At 37.0% G+C, this 21,238-nt stretch overlaps 2 protein-coding genes across 5 annotated transcripts in view; one reads left to right on the top strand and one right to left on the bottom strand.

Annotated features, from left to right (window-relative positions):
• LOC114943489 (putative RNA methyltransferase CG11342) overlaps positions 1–21,238 on the top strand; it is a 41,717-nt gene that overhangs the window by 2,147 nt on the left and 18,332 nt on the right. Inside the window, exon 3 of one of the 3 annotated variants that reach the window (XM_029319122.2) lies at positions 9,341–9,708. The gene's annotated coding sequence lies outside the window, so the exon portion shown is untranslated. Of the gene's footprint in view, positions 1–9,340; positions 9,709–20,463; positions 21,235–21,238 lie in introns of those variants that run through there. The other 2 variants (XM_029319124.2, XM_029319125.2) reach the window with 2 other exon arrangements.
• trbl (tribbles pseudokinase 2) lies at positions 620–21,055 on the bottom strand. 2 transcript variants are annotated; one of them, XM_029319120.2, is made up of 4 exons: positions 20,602–21,055; positions 12,349–13,094; positions 9,353–9,654; positions 620–4,096 (listed from the first exon to the last, which is right to left on the bottom strand). In XM_029319120.2, the coding sequence occupies exons 2-4, from the start codon at positions 12,664–12,666 to the stop codon at positions 3,634–3,636; spliced, it is 1,083 nt and encodes a 360-aa protein (XP_029174953.1). In that variant the 5' UTR covers positions 12,667–13,094; positions 20,602–21,055; the 3' UTR covers positions 620–3,633. The 2 variants fall into 2 exon arrangements, with proteins under 2 accessions (XP_029174953.1, XP_029174954.1); XM_029319121.2 differs by lacking the exon at positions 20,602–21,055 and adding an exon at positions 13,178–13,711.

Below are 21,238 nucleotides of genomic sequence, written 5' to 3'. Positions count from 1 at the left end.
TTATAAAAATTAAAATAATATGCTATACTTTAAATTGGATTAATATTTTGACGGTTATCAGCTGATTTCTGTCAAAAAATATTAATCAGGGATAAAATATTATAAAAATATTACATTATATTATATTATTGCAACATATTACTATTTTAATTTTTATAACATATTTTTATTTTAAAATTTAATTAGTAAATTAACATTTTAATAAGCTGATATTTATCAAAAAATATTATTTGAGTTTAAATAAACTTAATATTATTTTAAAAAATATTCTTTTGAATATAAAATTGAAGGATGGCGCGCGCTTGTTATTTTAGTATAAAAAAAAATTAATGTCAAATTAAGGTACTTATAAATTTTAACTGTATAGCTGATTTTGAAACATCTAAAATATCATAAGAGAGAGAGCAATGAATCATAAATATTACAAGAAACTTATTTAAATATTATATTCTTGTAACACATTGTTCATATGTACTATTTGATTCGTAAATTTCATTCTCTCTTTTAATTTACTTATTTCAATTTAAAAATTAACTTAAAAAAATAGAGAATTTACATGTGATATAATTTACAGTTTAATTAATGACACTGAGCAACACAGAGAAAGAAAACACAATAATCTCTTCATCATAAACGCCATTTTATTTTGCCTATATACAGAAAGAGGAAATTCCCTTGTCGCACCTAGATAATGATTTAATGATTAATCGTGTCTTACGGACAATTAAAAGTCGACGCGTGTGGCGTTTGTACCCTGACTTAAGATAATACGAGAGGAATTGTAAAATCGGTTCCGACATTGCCCCGGACGCGAATTATAAAGTAAAAAGGAAAAATAGGTCTCTCTATTACTTACTTTTCGCGAAAGTTAGAAAAGAGTTCGGGTAGGTAGGTAGGTATGTATTTTAAATACAAGAACACATGGTACTTTCGTCAAGCATGAGGGATCAAGATAAGGATCGAGTCGCGATCTCGATCGACAATCTCATCGTCCCTGCGCTTTCCTCTTGAACTTCAGTGCCAAACCGATAGGTCTACGAACGAAAATGCTTCGTCGTCACCTGACATACATATTCAAGCTTCGAATCACGTGAGGCTAAATTTCAATCAACAATTCAAAATAATCGATTCTTATATCTTTTACTTTTTCGTGAAAGTAAATTCATTAGTTGAAATTTAATTTTTATAAAGTTTTTATAAATATTAAAATTAAATAATAATAAATTTCAAAATTAATATATCTGAAATTATTTATTTATAATTTCACTTTTGTTTCCATTCTATTTAAGAATATCTCAAGTCTTATATCTTCATTTTTATATCAGCTTTCGTTTAATATCAATACTAATTTCGATATAATTAATATAAATCCGTGACAATACATATACATATATAAAGAAAAAGAAACAATTTCATCAAAATTATACACTGACATTGATTAAGCATCAATTTTTAAATTTAGATTTCTATTCTCATAACAGACTCATCACGATAAAAATCTTTGCCGAAAGTGTTTATAGTTTTATGTTCGTCAGAGAATTTTATTATAAAGAGTCCTTAAGAGAAATTTCTTTAAAATAGAACACGTAGCCTCATGTGCTAAACTGATATAAGATCGTCGATCGTTTGCTTTGTTCGTTTCTAAAATCGAATCGATTTTATCTAGTGAGCTGAACATATATATCGCGCGCAAGCGATGACTAAGGTCTGAGTCAGAAGAGGGTCTTCTTGTATCTCTTTGATTAATTAGAAAGTATTCTACCTGAAAACATTGCCTTCGATGAACACATTTATATATTCATAGATACTCGTCGTTTGAGTGATCTAGAAGCGTATTTTTATTGTTCTTAAGTTAGAAATTCATTGATCAACATGTATTCGTGTTTTTTTCTAATAAAGTTAATTGTATAGGCCACATGTCCAAGCAGTCTTGAACTTTTTCGGGCAATGTTTCTAGGTCAGAGAACGAAGTTTTATCGCGTCCAAGAAATATCCCTTCTTCGATGTTCTTCTAGTAAGTTTGATTGACTCTGTGATATAATGATGATAAGTAAATGGGTGTGCAGAAAGAATGAGCCGGATTTTAGATTAGAAACTCGTTCATTAATTTGTACGACTTGCTCTAGTAACGTTTTAATCGTTATTAAGCAATTATTTTCGCGTGTTATATTATATGTATATAATATATAGTATATTTCTTTACGCGAATTTTTAATTTGAATCCGACTCAATCTCTAATCCCATTTATTCATCGCTTTATACTATATGTATATACTATACTATACAAAGCTCACTAGTTGTATTCGAATTTACATTACGTTCCAGTCGCTCATTCGAATTTACATAGCTATTTTTTTCATACATGGATCAACCAGTATAGCGTAAAAACCATCCCGTGTAGATGCGCGATGCGAAATATCGAGAAAGTCGAGGATATACTCGAGTGTATCTAACGCACAATACAAACATCGAATTCGATCGTTTACAATAATTAATATACATGGACTTCAGAGACAGATGATCGCAAGTAACCGCTCGCTTATTAAACAACCTGTATATTTTGTATCACATATGTCGCTTAAAATTCGCAAGATGATTCTATCACAAAAAAGATTCGCAACGCGCGCGCGAATATACTTGTAAGCAACAAGGCGAATGATTTCTTGGACCAAGTAATGGCAATGTTTCTCGAATCTAAGATTCTTTTAACCAATAAAGATTTTTGTAATCACTTGCGTCACGTTGCCTCCGAAATTGTAAGCGGAGAATGACCAAAATCGAGACGCTATTTTACAGAGGGGATTCCTTTAATTTATTTTCGTTGTTCAGTGCTTCAATCGTGAGTTCTCTCGGGACTAGAGTGTGAGCTTATCTTTAATGAGACGTAATATTACCTTGCGTTCAAAGATTCCAACTTCGATCATTCGACTCCAAGATTACAGCACTAAACGAGAGAAATAATTCAGAGGATTGAATTTAGAATAGACTTTGGTTACTCTCCTCTATATAAAAATTTCCATCGAGAATGATTACTCTGATCTCGTGTTAGTACGCTTCGAAGCTTATTCTAGGCCGTTCTTTGTCGGCAAAAAAAGAGAGGATTCAGAGCATCCTTAGTCGTGTTTAGCCGCGCGTTTCCGCGATGTAAAGATCGATATAATTTCTCGATACAGGCTGAAAATTGCGCGACTCAAACGTATATGAGTGAAGCGTATGATTCAGCTGCCATTAACACATTGACTGCCAAGATATATATTTTTCAATTTACGATTTTATATTATTTTATTATTTTTTTTTTCTTTTAAGATAGAATATTTTACATAACATTGCTCTCTTTTGATAACAGTTTCATTAATTCTTTATATGCTTATATCTTTTCCAAATGCACTATATCAAACAAATCGCGGAGTTGTTTCATTCGTCGAAACTTATCGCTATTCCCTACAAACACAGCCAATGTGTTAAAAAAAAAAGTTATTTTTCTCCCTTCTTCTTCCTTTTTGATTGCGCTAGCTCTAACTCTTCTCCCTCGGCCTGAGAGAAATTCGATCCGGCTGTCGGCGCGAGAGAAGCACTAGGATGAGAGTGTGACGCCGTCGCGCGCAGAATAGTGATTCTTCCCCCGCAGGAGAGTCAGTCTTGTTGAGGATTGGTAGGTAGCTCTGGTACGAGTTGGTCCTGGCACGAGGACCTGCTACCGGAGGCTGTCGACGCGTATAATCGTAGCGGCTTCGACAGCCACGGATGCAGCGGCACGTCCTCGGCGTAAGGTCGCTCGGACGGCTCCTTTCGCAGCAACGAACGGATCAGGCACTTGGCGCGCGGACTCAGACCCTCCGGCACGGCGAACTGGCCGCGCGAGATCTTGGCGAAGAGGTACGCGTGCTCGGCGTCGTTGAATGGATAACGACCGACCAGCATCGTGTAGAGCAGCACGCCCAGCGACCAGATGTCCGCCGCCTTGCCGGAATAAGCGCGTCTGGACCGCAGCACTTCCGGCGCGACATACGCCGGGCAGCCGCGCCGATCGGTCAGCTTGTCGTCGTCGTTGTCCACGATCACCGCGTCCTCGAGGCTCTCCAAGCGAAGCCGCGTTCTGAGACAAGATAGAAATAGGGAGATTAGAGTCTGTCGAAGTATGCGTGGAATTTTTTTCGTGATGATTCTTTTTCAAGACACGTGGGCGTCTTACGTCACGCAGTAGAACAATTTGTGTTTCCTTATTAAAGGTCCCCGTTCAAATTTTTGTGGTAATTGAACTTAAATGTTAAATTAAAACAATTGAAAGAAACATGTATAAAAATAACACGATGTGCACCTATTATAATAATGTTTTGTTTTATTAGTGAAAAGATTTATCTGTTCAAATTTACAGAAAAAAATGTTTTTTTATTTTATAATATAAGGGGGAAATGATGAAATCTAAAATTAACATTTTTAGTTCATTTTTACTATGTTGATTTTGCACAAAATTTATTTTAAATTACTTGTATTTTTGCATTTATTTTGTGTTGAAATATTGGCACAATTGTGTCTTTATTTAACATATCCATATTATATATTAAATTAACACGAAAGTTTCTGTGGATCGTTTGGGACATGTGATATTTGTTAAATTTAACAGATTGAATTTTTCAACTGTGCGCTTTCGAAACAAGCGAATTTTACGTTTCTCTCCTTCTGTCAATCTTAATTCATTTAACTCTTCGAGTACACAAGAGCGATTCAAAAGCTAGCGAGGGCGTATAATGAATGACACCTAGTATCGAGAAAATGAAAGAGAGCAAGCTATACAGAGAACAGGGTATTAAATCTTGCTAGAGATTTACGATCCTTCTGATTCGTCGTCGTGCGAAATTTGTTCTGCGTGTCTCGAGCATGCGTTGCGCCAAGTTCTGCATTTATTATCGACCTGGCTATACGATCCGCGAAGCGAAACCGAGGATCTCTGATCGTGCAACCTTTTATGCGCGCGCGCCCGAAGGCAAGGTATTTCAATTTAGCAAGAGGGACAAACGCGATTGAGCCATCGCCATCTCGCTGTTCTCAGTCCGTCGTCAGTAGTGATGGAATTAAGGCTCAACGAGACGAGGAGAAGGTAAAAGGAGAGGAGAGCGCAGCTGGCCGGTCGCGGTTCCCGCTATGCGTTGATCAACCTGCAACGCGGAAGTCGCGCGTGTACGTAATATTCTTGGGTCTTGGGTAACTTCTGAACTCTCCTTCGATGCGAGTTCTCATAGTCTCGTCCACGATATTCGGTCGAAACGCAGTGGCGTAGCCAGCTCGAGAAAGCGCTAAATTACGGATAAAAAATATCCCTTGGCTCCTGCCAAAAATACACATCTTCGGCTGTGTATAATATTTTAGCTATTTATAGCAAAGATCTGACGTAGGTGTATATTTTAGAACGTTATCTATTATGAAAATATTTATTTTAAAATCTTGTATATTTTCGACACATTTAAAATTTATAATAAGATACAATATAGTATATAGATGAAAAAAAAATGATCGAAATTTTTTCGCTAATGAAAATATATTACGTTATTTTAATCTTGACTACTGCACACACTATTAATTAATTAGTGTTTTGTCTTAATATGTATATTCACGCATGTTTTATATATATCTTTCCAAGTACAAATTGAAAAAGAAAATAAGAATAAGGTGAAGATATTTAACATCAACCGATTAAAATAGAAGTCGCGCATTAATTTATGCAATATAATAGAATTATACATTTCGAGGACGTATTTCAATGAAATCGTTGCCGTTGAGGTTTGTCATCATTTCGAAAGATCCGAGACGGATCACGGGACATGTCTTTGGTGAACATATACGTCACGCGAGAGTCGTTACACGATCTTGACAATCCGTACGAGTGTCAATGGCCTCTCTCACGAGCAAATGAATCGAACCAGCGTGATGGCACGCTAGACTGTTTATGATGAACCAAACGCGGCCGCGGAGCGAGAGAGATAGAGAAAGAGAGAGGCCGCAGCTTTCTTCGCAAACTTTCACCGCCAACCGCGCACAGCACAACGCGATATCACTCCGGGTTCAAGAACCTCTTGGCGGATTCTAGACGCGATGTGGTTTCTTGGACAGTCCGTGAAATTTATAAAGCCGAAACGTTTGTCGCTATTAGGACCGTCAATTATCCAACGCGATCGATTGAGTCTTACTTCTTCGTTGAATTATATTACGATTGAAGGGTTGAAAGAAAAACAAGCAAAAAATGAAAGTTATGAAAATCATTTAATTACGCGGATGCAATCATGAATTAATGTTTCCAATAGTAAGATATACTCGAGATTATTTTATTCCTCCGCGATTATACATCGATCTTTTGTATATTCGATAACGAAAATCCGGAACTATAAATAACTTACACGAGTATAAATATTCTCATATGATAATTCATATTCATTTTAAATATAAAATAGAACAATAATTTTTTTTATAAGAATCATATCTCATGTTTATCCTAAAATAGCGATTTTATAATTAGCGTAATTAATTAAAATTAAAGTAAATGATTTATAGCAAGCGATAAATATTTTAAACCTATTTTTATCTTTCTAGGATTTTAATCCTCTATAAATATTCATATAAATAATCCCGGATGTAGGCAAAAATACGCGAATTCAGGTTCCAACGTGACGAATTTACAGTTTCAAGAATAGAGAGTCTCTCGCACACGCGTGCAAAAAATCGAGACCGACGATTTAGTCGTAAAGATCATTAACCTCGCGATGACGATCCTCCTGATTGAATTCGGCACCGAACCGGACCAACGTCGCGTCGTTGCGAAAGGTGCATGGCAGAGAGAAATCCGGTCACGAGATCGGATCATTTCTTTTCACCGAGACTGTGAACTAACGTTATATATATATATGTACTTGACGACTATACGCGTGTATATTTTATCGCGAGACGTGCGCGTGACGTATCCAGCAATTACCATAGGTCGAACTCCACGCAGCATCCGGGAAAAGACTGATTTGATCGTTTTAATCCGTCCATTGTAGCTGGCCGATGAAAGAGAGAGAAATCCACCGCGAGAGATCCGGAACTGAATAAAACTCACGTGCAAAGTCGCTATATAAATTTTCAAGGAAAGACACTCGCGTTGACGCGAATTGCACATTATTTCTTCTGAAAATCGATTTGAAAAATTTGACATGTAAATTTTTGATTAAAAATATGCAAATAAAGAGAAAGATAGATAGAGATATTACACACTCAACTAAGGATTTAATACATCAACTGGAATTTCTAATTCTTGGCTCATAATTGTCTAAAATTTCGCCAACGACATATATCGTAACCGCATGCGTTACGGTAATCTCACGCTTGCGTCCTAAGCGTTCGCGTTTATCCGAGGAAGGCGAGAAAGGGAGGAAAGGATACTACACGCCGTGCTGGACGTCGACCGCGCCGGTGGAACGAACGAGCCACGCGTTTCCTAATTATACGGACGTTTCAAAAGTCTAGCAGCCGATGAACCAATATGCTTTTCTGGCTTGCAACATTCCCCGGGTTCTCCTTATTCCACGTGCGCGCGCGCGCGAGAGCACCAGCAACAGCAGCAGCAGCAGTAGCAACAACCCGCCGAGTGGCAGGAATGCGATTAGCCAACAACGGACCGACATACGAGTCGATCTCCCGCCGATACACCCGGCCTGGCCTTAGCACGGCTGGTCGCAGGCTCTTGTGCCTATCGTAGCGACACGTGGGTGCGTCGCGTCGTGTCGCGGATAGTCAGATAATGTCGCGAGCGAACAGACTTCGCATATACACTTGAATCACGATTCTAGGTTCATCCGGGGGAATGATAAATGCAATAGCGACATTGCACGCGATCCAGCGAAGGATTTGTATAATCGTTTGTATATTACTGTTTTATACGGAATTTTCTCTTACCCTGAAAATCAATCATAGTAATCGTGCACTAAAAAAGATTATTAAATTAGTAAATATTTATTTCAATATTGCCTAATAATTTATTTGAAACAAATAAATATTTATCTGTTTTGGAAAAGATTTTCTTATATCTCAAATAGATGATTTATTAGGCACAGTATTGAAATAAATATTTATTCGAATTCAATAAATTTTTTTTCAATGTGAATCATAAGGTATTGGAAGAATCTTTTAGAAGAGCTTTTCGGAATAAAATATTTACCACTGAGAAAAAAATACTGTTGAATCAACAACATCGATGCAGTTAAATTTATTTTATTATTTCAATGACATTAATTAAATCAAGACGTCATGCTTTTGTTTTACAAATTGAAATATTGAAATATTTGAAATATTGATGAATCAACTGCATATGTTTCTGACAGTCGATGTTTAATTGAATCAACAGTATTTTTTCTCAGTAAAAAGTATTAATACCTATGTACATACATAGTAAAATTAATCGCGAACATAGGTACTTCATATCTTATTATAGATATTTATATTTTTTATTGTGGTGTAAATATGAATCAGAGGAATTTCAATAAAATTCTTCCCATTCACCATATTGTCCCACGATTATTATGAATTTCATAATAAATTCTAAGAATCAATTTTCTGTATAGGTGATTTAATTAAATCTCTTCAAATTAAATGCAGAGATATATTTCTCTTCCCCTCCCCACACAAAATTATTTGCGCATAATCTGGGAAAAATATTAATATCTGAAGAACTTGCAAACATGTCAAATGACAAATTACGTTTCTATTCTAAATGAGTATTTAAGAATTATAATTCAATACATCCACGAATAGCGTGTCGATGCGATGTTTGCATGCAAAATATCTTAATATTAGACGCGAAACGTGTTCTCTTTCTTTCGAATAAAAATCGTATCCTCGACGAATTGATACGTATTCGTTTCATTTCCATATTTACTCGTATTTTTTACTCGTATTTTTTCCAGCGTTGAGAACAGAGAGGTCACTCTCACACAAGAAAATCACACCCACTGCAATCGATTTCCCCTTCACTCGGAAAAGCGAACGCGAACTTAATACTATCGATACCTTCGCTTCGGTCTAGAGATGACGAGTGTCATTTATCAATTTTAAATGAATCATTGGAAAAGACGCTTTCGATCGCTCTGTGTGTGCTCAGAATTTGTACTATTATTAAAAATGATTTATAATACATATGCAAATTTACGAGAAAAATGCTTAAAAGAAAAAAATTATATATAATGCAAAATTTTTGAGTAAAAAGATTAATCGAATACATCCGTAATTGTGCGGTTTACAATAGAATCAAAGCACGGTATCGGGTTATCAATCTCAGCAAGGTTGTAATAAATTTTAATTATTATGATTACAGGAACTCTCTTACCTCGCTTCATCGGCGAAGACAAACTTCCGGAGCTTGAGATCCCTCAGCACGACCCCGTATTCATGACAAGTCGCAACAGCCCTGGCCGCCTGCCGGAAGAGCCGTCTCGCCTCGGGCTCGCGCAGTCTCCTGCGCGCCCTTACGTAGGCGTGCAGGTCACCGTGATGGCCCTCCAAGAGGAGATAACGCCGACCTCCAGGTGCCTCCACCACGCCCGCCACGCCACTCGCCGCGCCGGTGCCCTCCAGACGAAGGTGGGCCTGCAGCAACGCCTCGCAACCTTTGTCGCCCACGGTCAGCGCCTGAGTCAACGCATCGTCGTCGGTTAAAAAAAGGATCGGAAGTGGACCATAAAGGTTTGTTTTTATACTGTCCAGTAGAAATATCGAACATTTGGTTCCTTAATTTTACACAATTTTATGTCCCCGAACTTTACACGTATTTTTAATCAATCTCTCCGTTTATGGTATATTGCATAAAAAAAAGCGATAGATTTTATTTAATTTTAATTATCAATATCAGCAAGATTTAATTATCAGAAAATAATTAATTTAAATTCGAACGAAATAAATGATCGTTCAACGAGCTTGAATTATCCCAAGCGGATATCCTTGAAAAAGCGATATTAATTTCCACGATGAATTTAAATGATGATCAGTAAAATACGTGACCATGATTCTTCGTTTCGCCATACGACGCCGAACGCGATGTTTAAGATTGATAAACTCACATCCGTTCTAATTTTCTTAATTATTCGAATTAAGAATTGGATTCGGTTTTCAGATATCGAGATATCAAACTAATTTAAATTGTACATATTACAAGTCTAACATAATCTTAGTTAAAATTAATTTTTGATAAAAAGTAGAAGAGGGGAGGATAAGAATCTAATCAATATCGTATATAATTATATGTATGCATATATATGTATAATATTTAATTAATATTTTTGTCGATTCGTGCATCAATTTTCTCGTTATGAAAACTTTATGCAACAAAATGAAATTGTCGATTACTTTTGAAATTTTGCTCGTTCAGCTGTTCATCTCTGTCTCGTGTTGAAACCTGACACCATTTCGACATTCGAGTCCTATTAGTTTAATAAGAGCACCGTGCGTTCTTTACGAAATCGAGTCGATCAGTCATCGATTGCCGCCTTTGTAAACTCGCGAAAATACTTTGAAAATTCTTTCTCTCTCTCTCTCGCATTATTTTGGGTAAATTTGAAAAATGGAATAAGAGAAAAAAAGAGTCAAATATCAGGCAAACTTGACAAAGTATTGCATTTAAATCTTTAGCAAATTTACCAAACATAATATAATTAGATAGAATAAAGAACAAAAATCGCAAATAAACATCTAGAATGATTCATAAACCGACATGCGCTATATCAACCTTGAACCCTTGCGAGGAGTTTAATGGCATTAGCTCGGTGCGATCGCGACCGCTCTGTTCTCTCCGAAAGTGCCAGGACTCATTTTTTTCGAAATCACAAACTCTTGTAATTTGCAAAGCGGACATGTTTGCGAAAGCATACGTCACGCGACGCTCTCGTGTAATCGTCGATTAAATTAAACGGCCGTGGTTTTAGTCCGCGATTATGAATAACGGACAAGAGTATATGTGGCGATATGCGACGGATATGCGAGGTGACACAACCTTGTATTTGTTCGCAGCGCGATGATGTAAGCCGGCTGCTCGCTCATTGTATAACGCGCGGCGATTGTAAAATGTTAATGGAAACGCGGCGGGAGGGTCCACGCAATAAACTTATTACATGGCGTTTATTAGTCTCCTTTCGAGCAATTTCTAGCCAAGTTTTATAACAAAAAAAAGTGATATACGTGAATTATTTTCGCGACGCGCGGTCGCGAAATCGAAACTGCAGATGCAATGCGACATATAACGTAAACACAAACAGGCATAAACTTGAAAAACAGGAAGTGGAGCACACGCGCGCATAAATTTATACAAATTTTCGGAGGGTTTGTTTTCTGAAATTGATATACGAATTTATATAGGTTTACAACAAATTTTTAATTAAGGAACTTAATCATTTTCGCGAGCAATTTAATTTATATATTGACAATCAGTGTTTAAAATATAAAATATATTCGTTGTCAAAATATTATATGTGTAAAAAAAATATTAAATTTATTTTACTCATTAACTTATCTCTCGTGTCAACTTTGATACGCCAAAAATATTTCGGCTTCGAATCGCGAACGAATTTTATCGAAAAAATATATCGACGGAAATTGCCTTTTTCGATTAATTAAACAAGTTGATCGCTTAGATACAGAATAATTGAATTTTCCTCGAGGAAGTTGTGAACATTTCCTAGACAAATGCACCCAGTTACATCGTCGTCGATCTCGCAACGAGTTTCACGGTAGTAGCTTCGATCGACCCGAACATTAGCGAACCGTTACGTCCGTATACTCTATTATATAATGCCACAATATAGGATGGAAACTCGGCAGCTGCAGTGCGCTGTGAAGGCATCCACGTGCGATGCCATGTCACCGCCGATACCGGTTCTTATTATGCAAAAGGCTAACTCATAATATTATTGTTACGGGATATTGCGAAAATCTTCGTTATTTATTTGCATTATCGTTTCTTAGAAAATTTTGTTATTACATTAATAACCGTGATTTTTCTTTCCTTTAAATGATTTACAATCCTTTTAACTCTCTTAATATTTTGCCAAAATACTCGGGACAATCCGCGTAAAAGAATATATTATAAAAAAATCACATATCATTTATTCAGTATTTTATTACATCTTACTTAATAGAGAAGAAATTATTATTTCTCGAGATGTTAAAAAAGTAAATACCGATATAAACCGATAATGCCGGGATGTCTGCAAGTCCCTAGTCAACGATTAACGCTGTGTCGTTGCGATTTATGACGTGGCGCGACTTTGAAACGTCTGATTGCTCAATAACTCGGAGCCGAGAGAATTTGCGAAAAAAAATCTCGATACTGACCTTTGCAACGAGTTGCTGACCGCTGTGCACGTCGACGCATCGATAAAGAGCGCTACCCTCGGCCGGACCAAGAAGCAGGAATCGATCGCCAAGCAGGGTCGGCCCCCCATGAAGGTCGGTGGGCACCGACTCGCAGCTAGGGAAGACGCAGCTCGGCGGCACTACCGCACTGCTCTCGTCGCTGGCCGGCTGTTGCTGCGGCAACGGTTGCTGATGAACGACGTCCTGACCGCCGGCGTTAAGACCGACCAGAAACTTGCCATTATTGGTACGGGTCGGTACTTGCAGATGCAGTGGATGCTGCCTGGCCACTCTCATGTTGCGTCCCCTTTAAACCGCGCGCGCCCGCGCACACTCTCGATGTGTCACTCGTGCACAGACACAATGTTCCTCTTATTATATATATATGTATTATATTGTCCTGGTTTACGCGGGATATATTATGGTATAAGAATGCGTTGAACACACTTCGCGCGTCACTTGGATTTTCGTCGCGACGCTACAATCCCGAATATTGGCATCTATATTATGTACAAAGAGCGCAGCGCGTGGATTTCTCGCTCTCACGACGGGTGTTTGGCTTCTCTATAAGCTCTAACGAGTTAAGCTATTTAGTTAGAAATATCACTTGTGCTTTTGGGGAGAGTGGAACCCGTGCAGTGTCGTTTCACAATGTCGCTGCGCCGGGTCCTTGGACGGAGAGAGATCTTCGTGGATAATCAGTCGGTCGCTGTCGAGAACTGATTCTGCAATAGGAAAGGAACGAGAGTATTAGAAATAGAATACTAACACAGAGCTATATGTATATAAGTTTATCTCGGTATTTTACCTAGTTAATTTAAATCGAAGATATATTCTACTCGGCTTAATATTTTATACAATTGCGCACATGATCTTTATATTAGAAAACTAAAATTAAAACGCGGTCACCCGTTTGTAGCAAATCGAATTGCTCCGGATCGCGATAAATCGGCGAATTTAATTTTAAAATCTTGCGCTTCCCGTGAATCTCCATCGTGTCTTTCGCGAGTAGTGTTGGGTAGTATCTAGATACATTTTGTGTCTCTGAGTCTGTATCTGACAATGAGATATATTCGAATTGAAGTATCTATATCTGTATCTAGATACAAAACATGGTGTCTGAATTATTTTTTTCATATACATGTGCAGATACATTTTCACATATTTTTTTTAATAGTCTAATTCTTTAAATAAATAAAAAATCAAGACTGCAAGTTATCAACACCGGTATATCGTTATCAATACTGGTTGAGTGATTATTAAGGATTGATCAAATTTTAGTACCATAACGAAATAGTTTGAGTGACGATATTTTTAAGATTAACGAATAAAGTCGTATTATAAACAAAAATATAAATAAAGATAAAAGAATTATTCAGTACATTTTAAGCATATTATTACCATTATTATAATAAAATGTAATTTAAAAGTATCTGATATGTATCTGAGATACTTTTAAAGTATCTGAGTATCTGTATCTATCTATATATATATATACCTACATTTTAATTTGTGTATCTGTATCTAGATATATCTTGTTACACGTATCTGTATCGCGATACATTTTAAATTGTGTGTGTGTGTGTGTGTGTGTGTGTATCTACCCATCACTATTCGCGAGATATAAAAAAGAAAGAATATTTGATTCCCTCTTGACAATCCGTGCGGCACTGGCCCTGGCCAAAATAGCAGAAGAGGCATGGCGCACCTACATCACAATTACGCCTACGTGTTTACACGCCCGCACGTCTCGTGTGCACGATTCACGACGATGACAATAGTTCCGTTCGCAAAGTCCACAATATGATTCACGGACAATTTCAAAATGCGCGACGTTTCAACATTCCTGCCTCATGCGCAACTTCTACGAGTCGAGAAGGGGACTTCGTAAGGTCAGGGATATCGTTGGGACTCGGAGACAACTTCTTCTTCGAGTTATCTTGTGTGTCTGTCCCGAGCCAATTCCACGACACGATCACGTTATGAATAATTAATCGTTCGTTCAATTGTATCGTCACGTATACAATATAGATGTGGTGAACATTTTTTTTATATACATATATACAAAACAGCATAAGAATAGAAAAATATGAGTTTTGTATTTGCAATGAGTTAATCGTTTCCTGGTAAATATCAGGGAAAGTTTGCAGATGCAAATTCTGCAGAAAAAGTTGCGAGAGAGAAAGTTAATGGACGTAACATCGTTTTGCAAATTTACTTTACTCGCGTATATACGTAGAATAGAAACTGCACTGCGTTTAATTAGCCAGGAGTGAAGAGATTATTCGTAATAAAACTTTCGTAACGCGTTTGTGTTACAAAACGGCATCGTTTGGTACAATCGATGCCGTTTGTTACAAAAGTATCGACACGGTTTTGCGGATGCCTAGAGCCGGCACTGATTGCGATCGAAGATAAGCGACGACGAAAGCAAATTACGTGACAGTTTTATGAATTATCGAACATATAGAGAAGAAATGCCAGAGTGTCTAGCAGACTCAATAAAAAAAATTCCCTGACTTTCAGATTTTCCACAAGACCAGAAATTCATTTTTTCTCTGATTTTTTTTAGTATTATTTTTTCCAAATATATAATTTGCAATTATCTATATGATAAATCAATTAAATGTTAAATCATGAAATCGTCGAGATATTTTTGTCAGCAATGAAAAGGTTCGGAAGTTAAAAGAAAAATTTAAATTAATCATACAATCTGCATTATGTACGATAATCGAAACAAACATGTCATTATAAACTATTTAAATAATCATCTTTTTCATTTACATTATATCAAATTTTTTATTCTGTCTCTATCAAACACATTGAAATAAAATAACACGATGATAAAAATATAAATTAACGGACACGCTGTAGATGAATCGATTTGTAACGACACCAAAAATTAGCGTGCTGGCAGTCAAGAAAAAGTTTAGATTTATTTAATAAAAAATTTCAATTATTGAGACAAATAGAGTAATATGAAAAAATCCAGATAAATAGTAAAATTTCCTGACTTCCCTGACAATTCCAAATTTATAAAATTCCCTGGCCGCTAGACACTCTGGATGCAGTAGACACGTGGTCGGCGATGATATAAGCGCGAAAAGAGCTCGCGATTATTCGCGTAAGGAAAGATTCCCTCGATCTTTCAGGGAGAGAGGTACGGCCTAATTTATCCGAGATCGCCTGAAATAGTAGCGGCTGCGATGATCCACTCGCATCATGATGACTCACGCGCGTAATTTTATCGTAAATATACCGCTTCCCCCCTCTTGTTCTCCCCCGCCACCCCCGATAAATGTCGATGACACGAAGTTGATCCGCGATGTTTACAAAACAATGCACCCATTCGCCGCATCATCGAAAATCCATGATTGCACGAATTAATTGCACTAACGAATCGAAATGAATGTAAATTTATATATATATGCTGAAAATGAATTTTAGAAGTATGCAATTATTTATGCCAATCAAGCGTCTCTATTTCTGATATCGAGATTACGTTTGATTTTACAATAAAACACACACATGTTAATTAATTTTATATTCAAAGTTTACAAACTAATATTTTTTTTTTACTTATTTCACATTTTTGAATAATTGGATAAAGAATGAGTAAAAAGATGTGTAAATTATTATTCGTTTATCGTGAAAAAATTTGAGAATTTTTTGCACACAACCTCTCTTTTTGCCGCAGATTTTTTTTAATATATAAAAAGCTTTAATCGAGATAAAGCTTAGCAATGATATCGTAGCAAAATCAAATGAATAAAATAATTTTTTACGCTAAAATTTGCTTCCGCGAACGACATCGCCCTTCTATTAGCTCGTTATACATTCCCCAACCACATAATCGTTCAATGTCGATTCAAGATATGCAAATATCACGCAGTCGTCCTTGAGGAAGCTCCTCGAAGCGTACAACCGGCGTATATGCTCATTTTCATGCGACTTCGTTGTAGAAGCGTCGTTTTTCTCGAAATTCAACAAATAAGCGAATTCGAACCGAATTCGATCTCACGTCAAATTACAGCCCCCGTATTTCTTTTCCATAGCCACATATAATGACGACGTTAGAAATGAGAAATTATGTATATGTATATAATTTCGTGTTTTATAATATATCGAAACAGCATATTTTTTTGTAAATCATTCACTGAAAAAAAAAACATTGAATTCAAATAAATATTTATTTAAATAATTCCATTTACACATTTATTTGAAACGAATAAATATTTATCGGTTTTGAAAAAGAATTTCTTATATCAAATAAATATTTTTTCACGGCGAATCAATATTATTTGTTCCAAATAAATGATGTATAAAAGAGTATCGAAATAAATATTTATTTGAATAATTAAATAATTTTTTTTTCAGTGTAGTACCAATTGATAGAAAAATAAAATATATCTGCAACTCTCATGAATGATAAAAAAGTTCATGTACAACTCTAAATTGTATTTGTACATGTTAACGTTACATATTTTTAATTATGATAGTTAAAAATCGGGATTAGTAGGTCATTGTTCTTTTTCAAACTGAATAATTATAGCGAGTTAGCGACGATAATTAACGACTCGACGATAATGAGCACCAGAGTCGAATGCGAAGACCGGTATCATTTCATCGAGTAAATTGCCTATAAACGTGACGAAATACCATATGTTCGACCTTGAGTGTGCGAAACGAAGAATCGAGAGATGAGACAGAATATCGAGAGACTCGAAGGAGAATAGACAAAGTATGAATCTCGCAATTCTCTACGCGAGATAATAATTAAATAATGATTAAGTAATTAAAATTTACGTAAAATCTCTCGCTTTTTTTTCTATAATTGCTAGGAGGGAAAAATTTAATTTTTTATGGGAAAAATCTTTGATGAGAAATTAAGTTGACATTTATATTAACGTCATCGTTAATTAGGCTTATATTTTCCGAATCTTAGCACTCGTGCATGGTAATTTTATAGTGATTGGTAATTGGGAATAGTAATATATCTCGGACAATTTTGAGCGAGATATTACTCAATTCTGGTTGTTTACGAGCTTTGTATCGTATCGTTTAAAAATCATATATCATTCGCGTGGCAGATGCTGACTGACGATACTCGCGAAACCTCCTCCATTACAAGATATCTACGCACTTGCGCAAAAGTCGACAACACCGATGCAACAACGAGTCTCGAACGGCTCCAAAGATCAGGGCTGTGCAACGCGATCTTCTCCCCTCCATCGTCTTCGAGTTTCCTTTTCGTTGCGCGATACAAACGAGATGACGAGAAATCGTAACTTGTTTTTATCACCGTAGAGGACTTTCCAAGGCGGAAAGCGGCTTTATCACACTGATCACGTGGATGCAATGATATTATTCGTGAGGTCAGAGCCGTATCGACGAGCGAACAGACCCGAGTCGATTATTCGTTTATCCTCCAAATTATATTCTTCGACGATGACTTAATGTCGATAATTAGTACAATCTGTCTATAACAGTTTCTTCAATTCAGCAATCACGAATATTTGGAAATAATTTGATTAATAATCATATATCGCGTTTTTTTAAGTCGAAATGATAAAAGATATTGTAATGCAATCAGCTGATTTTATATTCAGCTTCATATGAAAGCCAGATAAGAAAAATATACATACGTATTAAATAAAAAATGTGCAAATCAGACATATGAATTGAAAACAGGTATGAAATGAGATTATCCGTCAAAGATTAATATTCCAAAAGAAATGATGAAATCTTTAGCGAGTATTGAGCCACATAAAGCTTTAAATTTAGTATGCATGAATAACAATGTTAATCTTTTTTTACATAAGTTTCTTTGCAATATAGATTTTTTTCTACACAAATATATATTTAAATATAATTTCTATAAATACATAAATATCTTTAAATATAATTTTTTCAATACAACACAAAGGACTGTCAACCGATTGTTCCAACCTTTACTCGACAGATTATTGTTTATTTAATATAAAAAAAAATAAAATAAAATAAAAAAGTTCAATTTAAAAAAATTGAAAAAAAAATTTAAATTATGCCCTCTCCTGGAAAAAATTTTGCAGACGTCCTTGCTGATGGATTAGCATATTTTCGTTTCTTTTCAGCTAAAGTCTAAAAAGAGACAAAGGGTATACTACCTGTCGGGTAAAATTGATCAAAAGAAGTTGGAACGACCGACCGTAATAGAACGAAAAATCTTTGATCGAATCGTGAGAGAATTAAAGTCGTCGAGCGAGATGAAGCGAGTCAGGACGGTTTCGTGGCCGTTTCGATATAGCCGGCAGGTGCGCGAACCCAGGGCACTGTCGAGGTCTTATTCACCCCTCCACGCACGTTCCCTCAATGAAACGCGCGTATCTGACGAAATCGCGAGCTCGGAATTAGTAAAGTGTTGCGTTCGTCTCTCTCTGTCTCTCCGTCATCGTGTGTGTCGAAATGACACGCGCACGCGTGCAACCACGATGATATTCCAGCCATTCAAGCAGCCGTGACACAGGTGTTAAAGAACATTCCTTTAGATGACATGAAAGAGTCTATGCATAAATTGGTTGATTGTTCTAAACGTTGTATTGAGTTAAATGGAGACTATTTCGAATAAAAAATAACTTTCAAACATATATATATATACATATATATATATATACATATATATATATATATATATATATATATATATATATATATATATATGTGTGTGTGTGTATATATGTATACATTTTGCCAGAGAGAGAGAGAGATATCCTTCGGTAAGGTCAAAATGGCGGAGGCTCACCGCGATTGTCGCATGCGCGCGCGTGTAATATTGCGGGCATCGTTTGCATTAATAGCGCGCGCAACCAAAACGTGACGCAAGTTGGCGAAATAAATTGCCTAATATTATTTTTTCGTCCCGCTACCGTTTGTATATTGCACAAAAAATATTTATTCCGATTAAAGCCGATCCGGTTCCCCCCGAAAAATCGGGGAAAAATTCGACCCCCTTATCTCGTCGCAGCATCCTTTTTTTTTCTCGTCCGATTTCGTAACATTGAAACGTGGATCTCGCCGGATAGAATTTCCGGTGAAGATTGAAAAAGATGGATCTTAACACCGGTTATCGCGCGTTTCCTTTGTGTCAGAAATAATCAAAGAAATTGTTTTCGTATACGTCGCCGAGCATCGACGTAAATTCGCACTTAAGTCATACCGGTTTTTATAGTGTCCGCGTCAAATCTTTCATTCAATATAAACATCCTCATTCAGCATAAATCTGACTCAATGGAAATAAACAAGGAAGAATCCAACTACGCGTATCTCGATACACAATATAAAAAGTTAAGTATTCTTAAACAAGGATCAACTATGCTCGATTGGAATTCGAGTGTTGCAATTTCTGGCAAACACTTTAAAAGGTTTGAAAAATTTAATAGGATTATTTTTAATAAAATGAGGAAAACATTAGCGATTTTACAAAATATTAAATTGCTTACACGCTTGAACAGACAATTTCTTTGATACGATTTTTCGGAATGTTTCCTCAATGACAACGCTACATCCGGTCGGCTTTATCAGAAAAGGATTACGATCCAGATCTATGAAATCATTACGAAATGCAGAGGCCATGACGCAGCACTCGCATGTCCGGCGTCATCCGGCTTTTGTGCTTGACACATGCCACAATTAACGATCGATATTTAGGGGCGGTGCAAAAAGTGATTCGAAGCTTAAGTACCGTTTTCTACCGGTAATATAGTTCTACTGGTATATAGTTTCATTAAGATCATTATGACATGAATTTTTTGATGACACTATAAACGAAAAAAAATAAAATAAATGAATAAATAAGTGACAGAAATGTGCAGCGTAGAAGTAAAATTGCGTCGCAAATTAATCGTAATCGCGGGAGAAAATTTAAATGGATCGAGTCAGATCGGTTGTCGCAAGCAGCAGATACGCCGAAGACAACCTCGACGATAATAGCGTCGATGCAATAAGCACACTGAACTTTACACAAGAGCCGCGACGACGTACACAAGCACTCTCTCGCGCTCCAATCGTTTCCACCCCCGAATCAAATAATCCCCGAGTAGCCTAGCATATTCCACGGTGGATAACGCGTTTCCTGCGAAGAATTAGGGGAAGGTGCACACCGCGCCGACCGATTCCCGTTGTTCCGCGCGCGTGGAAATTCACACTTATCAAGCGAGAAAAAAAGAGAAGACGAATTCGGAGACGGAATTTTACCTTCATGTTTTTTTTTCCTTGTCGTTGTTTTTGCCGTGCGTCGTTCCTGAATCGGTGGGTGGTTAAAGACGATTGGACGTCCGCGGGCGGCACGGCAGAGTCTTCTTCTTGTTCTTCTTCTTCTTGGCTCGCTTCTCACGTCGGCTGCTGCGTCACGTTTGATGACGGAGCTGTTGGTTGTTTCGTTTGCGAAACACGGCCGAGATATTTTTTTTTTTTCGTCTTCCGCGGGTTTTTTTCAGAGAACAAAGATCGAGGTGGGAGAAAGACAGAGAGCGTGCGCGTGTACGCGAGAGAGACTCGTGGTATCCGCGCGACGGACGGTCCAACGTTTTGGGCCGGCCCACCGCTCAGAAACGACGGCGGCAGCAACAAGACGGGCAAGCACAGACCGACGATGCCATTGTGCAACTGACAACTGAACTGGCGGACGGACGTACGCGCGGACGTAACCCAGGCGTACCGCGCTTCGGCGATCATCGGCCGCGCTCGTGACCACGTGGGTGGGGGAAGCCGCGCTCGGCTGACAGCCGCTGACATCAGACGCTTCCCCCGCCGCCCCGCCAGTTCCGGTGAGTCTGTTTGGGGTCTGGGTGTTTCGTTCTTTTCGCGCGTGCGACTTAACCTTATCTGGTAT

Source organism: Nylanderia fulva, unplaced genomic scaffold, assembly GCF_048542155.1.
Source record: "Nylanderia fulva isolate GAGA-0341 unplaced genomic scaffold, ASM4854215v1 Scaffold8, whole genome shotgun sequence".
Taxonomy (NCBI): Eukaryota; Metazoa; Arthropoda; class Insecta; order Hymenoptera; family Formicidae; genus Nylanderia; species Nylanderia fulva.
Note: the sequence above shows the minus strand (reverse complement) of the source record. Positions and strands in the feature narration are given on the sequence as shown.

Bases quoted from the DNA above. Each gene is read 5' to 3' on its own strand.
- trbl (XM_029319120.2), bottom strand. From the start codon at position 12,666: ATGAGAGTGGCCAGGCAGCATCCACTGCATCTGCAAGTACCGACCCGT. The intron at 9,655-12,348 runs GTCAGTATCGAG...GCGTTGACTCAG, and splicing joins GTCAGCAACTCGTTGCAAAG to GCGCTGACCGTGGGCGACAA. The intron at 4,097-9,352 runs GTAAGAGAGTTC...ATCTTGTCTCAG, and splicing joins GTCTTCGCCGATGAAGCGAG to AACGCGGCTTCGCTTGGAGA.